The sequence below is a fragment of the Anneissia japonica genome, unplaced genomic scaffold (genome assembly GCF_011630105.1).
Source record: "Anneissia japonica isolate Jap-2015-1 unplaced genomic scaffold, ASM1163010v1 scaffold993_len1110182_cov180, whole genome shotgun sequence".
Classification (NCBI taxonomy): domain Eukaryota; kingdom Metazoa; phylum Echinodermata; class Crinoidea; order Comatulida; family Comatulidae; genus Anneissia; species Anneissia japonica.
Genome location: NW_022749760.1, coordinates 453,920 through 465,593, shown reverse-complemented (window position 1 = coordinate 465,593; position 11,674 = coordinate 453,920). Strand labels below are relative to the sequence as shown.

The 11,674-nt window shown below is 35.3% G+C and overlaps 1 protein-coding gene across 1 annotated transcript in view; it reads right to left on the bottom strand.

The window, feature by feature from the left end:
- LOC117121159 (lysosome-associated membrane glycoprotein 2-like) overlaps positions 1-11,057 on the bottom strand; it is a 26,411-nt gene extending 15,354 nt beyond the window's left edge. Inside the window, exons 1-2 of the mRNA XM_033266256.1 lie at positions 10,853-11,057; positions 2,196-2,296 (exon numbers count right to left, since the gene is read on the bottom strand). Of these exons, the coding sequence (XP_033122147.1) occupies positions 2,196-2,296; positions 10,853-10,901 (150 nt within the window). The 5' untranslated portion in view covers positions 10,902-11,057. The remainder of the gene's footprint in view (positions 1-2,195; positions 2,297-10,852) is intronic.
- Between the last annotated feature and the right edge of the window lie 617 nt (positions 11,058-11,674).

The window sequence follows — 11,674 nt, the reverse complement described above, 5'->3', positions numbered from 1 at the left end:
TTTCAGGTTGATTCCAAATGGTTTTTAAGGATTAAAAGCAAGAATACTGTATACACTTATTAAAACATTGGAATGCGTAAATTTCACTTCATAATTAACCAAGAAAACGTCTACTGGTGTGTCGCGTTAATCAACAGATAATCTCCAAGGCAATGCGAGTATAGCTAAACGTCTTGTTTTCACAGCGTCTGGTATGCTTGTCGTTAAACGATGTCTATTAAACTATCGTCTGGTTTTTCGAGTGAGTGTTACCGTCCTGAATTGGACAAATCGTCCGAGATTTGGAATAGGGAGTTCATGTTTTCGGAAAGTATTTTATTAAAAGAAGAATAGGAATGAGTTTGGGACTTGTGTTTTTGTGTTCGGTTTTTGTGTGAAATTCGATTTTGTGGGCATTGAGTACACATAGTATTATTCTATGTTAATATTTTTTTTTCGAAAATGTGCAAGTCGAAATCTGTATAATTCAAACTTTTTATGCCAGTCCCTTTAGATTCGACTTAGGCGAACTCGATTGTATAACCGCCTGTTCATGGCGGTTAGATAGTCAATGACCACGTCTTTACACAATACAGCACAGTGACGCAGTAAGTTATGGGCTATTCCCCTACTCCTTTATAAACAATATCCAAATTTAATTGTTACACAAAAAGCCTGAAGTTGGGGGCAGATTTTGCCTTATTCACACAACAAAATTCTATCAAAATGTGACATATTGTAACAAATTCTTGCATTGTCTGAATGCACATCAGTGTAAAAACAAGTATGTAGTAGTACCCAAGTAACACTTACAGACCTCACCAATGTCTGTAAACTTGTATGTAGTACCCAAGTAACACTTACAGACCTCACCAATGTCTGTAAACTTGTAGTAACACTTACAGACCTCACCAATGTCTGTAAACTTGTATGTAGTACCCAAGTAACACTTACAGACCTCACCAATGTCTGTAAACTTGTATGTAGTACCCAAGTAACACTTACAGACCTCACCAATGTATGTAAACTTGTATGTAATACCCAAGTAACACTTACAGACCTCACCAATGTCTGTAAACTTGTATGTAGTACCCAAGTAACACCTACAGACCTACATAAAATTCATTATTACATGTAAATACAGTTTTAGTACAGCAATCTCTAAGTAGTTTCCTTAGCAAATTTTTCTTAAGGTTAGTAGATATCAGTTTCTTATTGTAAACCCTATCAAGAATTATATTAATTACCTTAGTAAGGGGAACATTTGTAAAAAGTTCTTAATAATGTACTTAAGAAATTAAATGAACCAATACAGTATGTTTTAGGATTACAAAGTATACTTGAAAATGATAATGTCGTCTGTAATGTAAGTAATAAATTAGGTTCTTTTCTAGTACTAACATTATTGACAGCTCCCGAAACTGGTCTATCCTATTGTTTAAAGAAGCGTTCGCTATACGTAGACTACACCCTTTGCTTAACAATGAGGCTCAGAGCTTCAAAAGAGCTTTCTTTGTTTTTGTAGGTATCTTTGATCATTAGAGTAAGAATGCTTTGATCTTTTGTTTAAATCACTGCTATGTCACCTACTAGAGGTAATGTTTTGATTTACACATCTCAGTGCATATAAGCTTGCTAATATGGATAATTTTTTCATTCCTGATGATGACATAATTAATTTCGAAATATTGAATCCCAACACGATGGCGTGTATTTCAATACTTGGAGTATGTATTATACTTACATGAGGCATGACACATCCAAAAACCAGTGTACCGTTGCTATATGTTAAACTGAGTAATTAGCATATGAATATGGCAGTATTGTATACTTTAGTAAAGAAAAGCCCCCATAATACATTTATTCTTTAACTTTGCCAATTTAAAGCTTACAATGTGGAGAATATGGAGAGTATATTAAACATTTTCATTGTTTGGTCACTGATGCTGTTTATATTATGGGATGGCAAGCCTCATGTAGGCAAATCAATAAGGGTAAAAGCAGTTTTCCTTTTCACTGGAGCCAACAAACTGGATAAAAACTCAAAAAATATGTTAACAAGACATATACTCAATAGATCAAAGTGAACAAATGTGGTAGATAAGAGTTGATACTGGGGTTGGAATATTATAAGGAACAGGGGAAAGGAGGGGAGGGGGTAAGGAAAGTGGAATAAAAACAGATCAATGTTACATTTCAAGTAATACGATACTCACTTCTTTATTTGTAGTATACTGAACAGCAAAAGTAAGGTTCATTTCAAGCAAAATGCAAGCTTTGTTGTCTGTCATCACCTCCCATGACCCAGCCATCGCTCCTGAAAAAAAACAAATATTCACTAAAGTTACTACAGTATCTATAATGACCTATGCAAAGGCCTACTTGAATAAGCAAACTGGAAGGGCCACCCTGTAGAAAAGCTGAGACATAAATAAGACAAATTAGATTCCAAGCACATCTCATAAAAAATTGAACAAATAATGAACATATATTATGAATAAATAAAATACAAACTAGAAATTGCAAATTGCAAGTGAAGTGTTTCGAAGTAAAACTGCATAAAATGTTCTTCGAACAAAATTATTTATGCGAGTCAAGTGAAAATAATGAATAATAAAAATATAACAAATAATATGAGACACGACCCATTGTCTATATTAGAAGAGTGTTGGTACCATGTACAATAGTGTTTTGCTGCAGTGACATCTCACTGCTGCTGGCGATGACTCGCTGCTGGCGAATCGATCTGCGCATGTGTATAAAATGGTATTTATTTCCGAAAACACTATGCCAGTCTACAACAAGCGTCGCCTAAATGTAATAATTAGCACGTTGAAATAGGCTAGTAAATAATTTTAACTGGGTTCGTAAACAATATTGGCCTCAAAATATTGTGGCTGAGACATGAGCCGATTAAACGTAGAAATAGGAAACCTATAAATATAGTAAAAACGCTGAATAGTACTCCAGCGTCGCGACATGCGGACGTTGGTACGAGTAGGTTAGTCTACAAACGTCGCCTAAAGTAATTGATTTTACCCGGCAGAACGAAAGAAGGAAACTCCGCTTTTCAGTTTTCCTAGGCGCATGTTTTTTGACAAACAATGACCTTTCAGAGGTCAAATTGCTGTCAAGAATATGAATTGGCTGCTTCGCAGCAATAATATGCAAACTTACATAAAAAGTCCCTATCTACAGTACTGAACATTTCAGTCTTGTATTCTCCATGAAAATGCTCTGTTCACACTACCACCAAACATAATAGGACATCATCATACCCATATATAGACACATCATACCCATATATAGACACATCATACCCATATATACACAATCATACCCATATATACACAATCATACCCATACATAGACACATCATACCCATATATAGACACATCATACCCATACATAGACACATCATACCCATACATAGACACATCATACCCATACATAGACACATCATACCCATACATAGACACATCATACCCATACATAGACACATCATACCCATACATAAACACATCATACCCATACATAGACACATCATACCCATAATAGACACATCATACGCATATATAGACACATCATACCCATATATAGTCACATCATACCCATATATAGACACATCAAACCCATATATAGACACATCAAACCCATATATAGACACATCAAACCCATATATGGGCGCATCACACAAATTTGTCACATAAAATTGGCTGGTGTGGACAGAGCATTAAAACATGACAGACCTTTGATCATTTGGTGGTATCTCTATCACAAAGGCTACTAAATGACCCCCAACGAGAGCATTATGGGCAGAGACAAACCTGTCCAGAAACTCTCAGAGCAGGTTCAGGGTGGTGAAGTGCCCAGAAACCCGGCCTCCATTATGCATGCTGTGATCTATAGCCAGCTGACTGAGAGTTTTATAACAAAAAATGTGTGAACACTGTAATAGTTGGAGATGGTCAACTTTATCTAACTTTCATTTTCTAAAACTGATTTCATAAACAATACATACTGTAAACATTAAAAATCAAATGTCAAAACGAGCTAATAATCCCCACTGAGATGCCTTGACTGAGATAAACAGATGGACTGCTTTTTAAATACCTGAAAACTAGGTACATCATGAATGAGCAACATATGTGACTTGTATAAGAAACATGATTACAACATGCATTACGTAAACATTAGGCTCGACATTGACAACTTTGCAGATTGCAAAGAGATTGCGCTGATTTCTGTGCTCTAAATACAGTAGTGAAAAGAGAGCATGTAAATATATATTTAAAATTATATGCTCTCTTTTCAATGGTAATGCTATCTCTCCTACAGTTTCTAATGTTATTGCATTGTAAATAGTTTTTCTATTTATATTATTATGTCATGTTTTTTTGTATTGGTCCACTTTGGAATTAAGTTGTTTTAATTTTCTACTTTTAATGGGTTTTTTTTGTAATTTTTATTTATTGAATTAATGTTGAAACTTAATATAAAACAAACAAACGATGATGATGATGACGATGATGACGATGATGAATAGAAATATATAAATTCTCTTAAAATAGGTTTAACATTGACCACAACCAGTTACAGTTATCAATCGCTAAATCAGTTACAGTTATCAATCGCTACCACTTTATTACAAACATCAAACAAAGGAGGGCAAAGGTTATCTGAATAGAACATGCAAAGTGGCACACTGTGTATAGATTATACTACGTATTTAAAATGGTGATTTAATAGTGTGCCAATAAAAAAGCACACCATTTAAATAGTATATAATAAGAAAAAATATATATATAATGACATAAAAAAAAAATTTAGGCCTATAAAGTATGGTAAGTAAATATACTTAGGGGAGTAAGCTGTTAGGAGCCCATTGTACTAGCCTCAACATTGTCTGGTAGGGTAGCCAGTTCAATTCCGCACCACCTTTTTAAAATCCCCAGATTCAACCAGGTACACATTAAAAATCTTGGAGTTACTATATACAGTAGTTAATAAACTATTGAAAATTGCACATTGGATTGATTCGGTGTAAACACCAAGGATATCCACGAAAGTCTAGTAGAAAACTTATTTCGAGCGGGGTCCTTCTGGGGGTGACTGGGCAGTACACCGGAGACAATCCCATACAAGCCTGGTTGTAAAACTGCTGAAATGAACTTTAGCAGGGGAAAAGTAAAGAAAAATTAATTTTTGGTTTTTTTTTAATCAGCATACCCTATAGTGTCTCAGAAAAAAAAATCCCCATGCCTAGGGCTTGGGCAATTTTTTTTACAGCCACTTTAAAATTTTGACCTAAAATACCCTATTTTAAACTATTTAAGAAATAATTTATGTTTTTAGTCACTTTTACATATACTGTGGATATGAAATGTAACAACAACTTGGCTAAATAGTTACTCGTCACTCTCATTAAAAAATTTGATCGGAATGATGATGTCATCATGACAAATTCCAAGATGGCGTCCATTATGGTGGGAAAAACTATGTTTTTAATGTAAAAATAATTTTATTATCAATGTACAATATAATCTCAATACAATATTATACATACAGGAATAAAAAAATATATATAATTAATGAACTACTACAAAGTTAACCAAACGACAAAACGAAATAGTTAAATTTTGACTGACAGGACATTAGTTAAATACTTACCCATTATAGTCGTTTAGTGGAGGACCAGGGGGTTTGATAGGGTGGGTCCAAACACAGGCCGACTAGACCCTCGATCAGAGTCCCGGAATAAACATCCCTGGGCTTATGGGGGAGTTTTTTTTAAGAGATACTATCACCTACAAATCAATTTAATACCCATATAAAATTAAAATATAACATTGAATTACTAATTCAACAAAACCACACAAGTTATCAAATTTTTATAATACACTATAGGGTTGTAAAAATTTATGATTTACAGACATTTTACTACACATAAAATCCTAGATTTGCTGCCAGAAATCTATGAGTTATGAGAAGACAGACACATTTTGACACATTTTCAAAGTCACAGTTGAAATGAACAAAACTAAAAATTTTTCCCACTACTCCCAACATTGGGTTGCAACCAATAAGTTGTGGAATGATGTTCTAGGGGAATTCTTCCAGTGATGAATTAGGCAGTATACTGAGAGACTATACCCTAGGCTACTCTCTCCACAGTGTACAGCGGTCTTGATCATGCACAGGGTCAACGACTTACAGTAAACAACGTCTCTCACCTGAAAGATTTGCATTTCAACAGTTGAAACACAAGGAAAACAGCAAATAGAATTGAACCAGGGATCAAGTTTATGTACAGATCTACTAGGTTCCGGCGCATACATGTGATGGCGGAACGCCTGTAAGCCAAAAGGGATATCTACCTCCTCTTACTACTACCAGCGCAATGCCACTGAGACTTGACCAGTTTTTCAGCCATAAAATTTGGTAGTAGGAATATTACCCAACCCCATTAAAGTCTTTCTGAGCAGAAATACTTTACTGACCCACAAGGGACCTCACGCCCTGACATTATCTTTCCCATGACTAGTTACGCCACTGAGCGCGCACAATGGCTACCACCAATATAGTTGAATCACGGGATTTGTGGCTCAATAAGCTCCAGCTGCTATGATCAATTTACTTATTTTTTCATTATGAAAGTGTGTAGGCTAACTGATTGTTCATCTACTGCATGTCTTTGAAATAACACTTTCCTATTCTCTATCTACAATAACATCTTCCATTAAATACCTTTTTAAAAGCATCGCTTCTAATATGGAAATTTTGATTTTAAGTAGCTTTACATATTTATGATAATATAAACAATATCAATAAAGACTAAACAACATTACTAATAAACTGATACATATCTAATCATGGAGGTATACCTCTATGATAAATGAAGAAATCTAGTTTCAGTTTTAAGTTTAACTATAAATAAAATATAAACAGAAACAAATGCACCACTTTCAAGTGAATCATCAAATGAATTCCTGCAGTACAATGTAGTACTGTAATAATATTAACAAAATCATAAAACTTTTGGTACCCCATGTGTACAAATATGGTTTTGGAGGTAAAACCACTACTATTAGAATATTAAAATCTTACTGCAACCCCTTCATTGGAATAATAAGTCTAATGAAATACAAAATTATGTAACAGTTAATCCATGGAGTGTTCCTCAATACTGAATAATACAATACAAAATATACTCTGTGAACTCAAGATCGATTCCATTATTTACTCGTTATAAGCAAGGGGCGAGTTTCCGGAAAAAATTTCCAGTTAAAGATTGCCCAATCTAACCACCTAACATTTTACACACCTCATTGAGAGGCCCACGCACTTAAGCGAGACTTTATAACTTGTTTAGTAAACCTGCCGCCTTCCAATAATGATGATTTAGAATAAAAATAAAATTTCATTAGCGTAACCAGCGCTTAATAATATAAATGTAAAGCATTTAACTATCCCATTATTACACTGTTAAACATAATACAATTTTAGTTTTATTTTTCCATCTGGATGTTTTTTGCAAAATCATTAGCAAAATAAGAAAACAAAATTTATTTTTAATTTTTTTTTTGCCCTCCTGTGACGATATTTAAAAAAATAAGTTTGTGAAATAAGGTATAAAAATAGTCTTGCCTTATCGATCGACTACACTATTGATTGTATTTAATTGACATAGTCTTATTAGCTTCTATTTTAACAATACAAACATGCCATGTAATTATTCTGTTTTAACCAGACTCGCAAAAAAACTGTTGTATGAACCATGTACAGGAAATGGACAAATTGCACATTTAAGTCTACCACATCCGACTTATTTCTATTATAAAGTACCAGATAACATCAAAGCACTTCCCTCATTTTTTTTTATAATCACCGCAAGTCCACTTCCTTGTTACAATCATCACGTTCATCTTAGTTTCAAATTGTATTAAGTTTTGTCTACACTATCACATTTTAAGTTTGCAAGAAAGTGCCAATATAGGACATTACTGTACACCCAAATATGGACATATCAGAATTGTCACATAGAATGTAATAGTGTGGACAAGGCTTTAGATTAAATTTCGGCTTTACGCGTGAGAGCAAACAGTGTGAAACCCCCTTAATGTGCACTGCCTACAAAAGAAGTTCCCAAACAATACTTCCTTTGTGAGGTCTCCCTCGTAGGTTATGTTTCTCCACCATGTTTTTATACAGTAGTTACATTTTGAATCAGCACTCTCATTTTCTACAGTCAATACAGTATAATACTTTGATGAATATTGGCAAATTAATATCAGTGTAATTTTGCACATATTGTAATATAATATAGTTCATTAATAATTGATAAATGTATAGGCCTACAATAGAAAGAATATTTACTCCAGAACCCTGTTGTACAGTACAAGACTTCAAATACAATTTTTTGAATTTGTTTTTCCTTACTTAAACGCACTCTAAAGGTAAAAGCACAGTTGTTTGAAGCAACCCAATAGAGATGGAATTCAGATAGATTTAAATTTGTTAGTACATTGAACACGATTAGACACGGTAGTCAACTACAAATTTCAATAATCGAATAGCTTTTATTGTATTGGAGAACCTTGTGATCAATATTTACAGACTAGTGTTGAATTCGTTGATAAGGTCAACTAAAATCCCAATATTGGTTATTTTATACATAGAGGCATCTACATGTTATTTTACAATGTTATTTGTATTGGTTGTTACCATGCGCCAGTGATGTTGGAGTATATAGTACAGCAAGATGAAACTATTATGTAGGCCAAATGAATAAATTTCGGAGTTTGTCGGGTAGTGAAATGATTATTGTACATTTTAAGCACTAGCTAAGTTCATAAGTGTAAGCTAAATTACGGTGATTAATTTAATTAGCGAATTATTTCGAAGTTCATTCTTTTCAAGAGGGGATGCAAATGCTTTGTGAAAATGAGTACGCCGCGGTACTCATTTTCACAAAGAAATACACACAACTGGTTAGCTAACAATATGCCAATACATGAACACCTGATGTACTGATGTACTGTGTAGCGGATGACGATGAGGCATATATAATAAGACTAGGGCTAGGCCTAACTAGACAGTGCAATATGTGATAGAAAGTACACTTTCGAAAGAAATAAATTAAAATAAAATTTAAAAAAACAAAAACAAATAGGCCTAACTAAGAATAATTCAGTTGCAGAGGTACCTTGTGCGTATTATACAATGCTAACAATGTGGCTCTTGTATCCCTAGCTAGGACAAGGCATCCATGTGCAAAGCAGTGGTGTTTGTTTATCCATGAAAAAAGCACGCCGGGATAGTTTGCCTTACCAGGAAAAGGTGACGTAATCTAGCTTATGATGTATGCATGCTAACTACATTGTGAGTGACGTCACCAAAAAATGAATATTTTCTATTATAACCAAAATATTAATAACTACAAGGTTTCTGGGCGTAAATTCCCTTAATATGAATTAAGGGTTGCACAACCTCCTTGCCATACAAATTACAGCTCCCACAGACGTCTCAGTCGAGAAATACGGGTAGCTGAAGTTTTTCTCGCAAATCTGACTACGAAGCCATATCCAAATTTCACGTTCCACTTTTGACCCGGATTTGTGCTTCGCACTCGCCGCTGAGGGCGGCGTTAAGGGAACCCTGCGTCAAGCAGAAAATAGATCATAAGAAGTACAGTACAAACTAACTTTTGCTGATGGCTGTCAGAGATTTACAGTACAGTACCTTCTTTTAATCTTTGAAATAGCCTGGCTCAAGCTAAATTGGTCAGTGACGCATAGTGGGTACAAATTGTAAACAGGCAGCGCGACTGACACTCAGTAATAGGATATAAACGTATGGCTTCTTCTGAGTGTTTCTGCTATAAAGCACATTATGTTGAACATGTTAGTTGGAATATCAAACAAACTTGAGAATTTTACCATAATGCTTTGCTAATGCTCCAAAAGACACTGGCTCCAAACACCAATTTTTCGAGAAGTCCTTGGCCTACTGTAGGCCTCTGCATATCTAGGGCTTGTTTAGGTATGCACAATGAGTCTTCGATCTACAAACTGCAATTTTGAAACCCTACGATTTCTAGGCTAGCTAAGGTTTACAATGGGTTACATAAATTCCAAAGCATACAAAGCATGCTAACAATGTACTGTAAATAAACACTAAATGGTTGTTTTTGAAACTATAACATTACCTTTTCCTATATTTTCACACTGATCGCACCTTACATTCCCCAGTTATACCTACTATATATCACATGACCGGGTGTGAATAAACTTCACAGAATGTGTCTCTTACCTTATTTTCAATTATATAAATATTCTCATATAATATGCACAAGATTCACAGGAACACAGTGCATGACCTACACAGGTATGAAAAGCTAAATATATTAATCCATAAACAGTCATCGGCTGACGCGATTCTATAAGGAACGCAACGCCCCGACGCACGCGCAAACATTAAAAAATCTGTGTCTGTTCCGAAGTTTCACGTCAAATACTGTGTCTTTAAAAAATGTGTGTAATGTTTTTGCTTCTTATATTAGTTTTTAATATGCAAACTTGACTGTATCCAACTAGGCCTAGCCTAGCTAGGCCTATACTATATTATGCCTAGGGGCTAGGCCTAATATTCTGTCCTCTTCTAGACCAGGGAAAAATATTCAACTTCTCGACCTTATAAGCTGGGGCGTCTTAGAACCTTTCTAATTCACTTTCTAATACTACTAGGCCTAGGCCCCACTGTGCTGCGTGAGACCTGTCTGTATTCAATCAGACGTACAGTAGGCCTAGGGCCTAGGACTACGTACGATACACTTTCTCCTATTACGGAATTTGGCACTAAAAACCCTTCTTACCACAAGCTAGTAAAGCAAAAGAAAGAACTGCAATTAGCTGACGCATCATGAAAGGAGTTTGTTTTAAATGGTACGTATAGTAAAGGTGATATTCGATGATCAAGATAGCAAGAGTCTTGCAGCCTCTACCACCTACTTTTACTTCTTCAGAGTGCAGTTTTTTTGGTGAACGACAACGACGAGGTCATATCATCATTGTGCAACATGCATGAGCATGTGACCAATTCAAAGGAAAATCACGTGAATTATCTCATTTCCGTGGCTGCTGGGAAACAGGAACTCAACAATTACACAAGACCCGGATGACACCAAAAATCGCGGAGGTAATCCTCCATGGCCGGGAGGAGGAAGAGGGGACGGACTTTTTTTTTTCCAATTTATTACTTTTTTGACGGATCTGTATCTAATACAGTAATTGTAAAACATACGTTCGCGAACGTCACCCCTTAGGTAGTTGGTTAGTTTCAAACACGACCGGTGGCGGCGCCAGCTTCTGAAATCTGGGGAGGGGAGAGGGTAGCAAGTGAGGTATAATGTACAATCTGGGGGAGGGAAGGTCCGCGATGAGAGCAGGTCCGCGACGAGAGCAAAGTGGGCGTGGTCGGGTGTCGATTAAAATGTTTGGAAAGTGGTCCAGTTGGCGGAGCCGAAAAATATGACAACTAAGGGCCCAGGGGTTTCATTCAGAGGTTTCATCGATTTTACATGATGGGCCTTGGGCCTTGATAGTCTACAAATATGTAGAAAATACATAGGCCTATAGTTCTAATAACTTCTAATTTTCCCATTGTAACCAAAAAAAAAAAAAAAAATTCAGCTCAC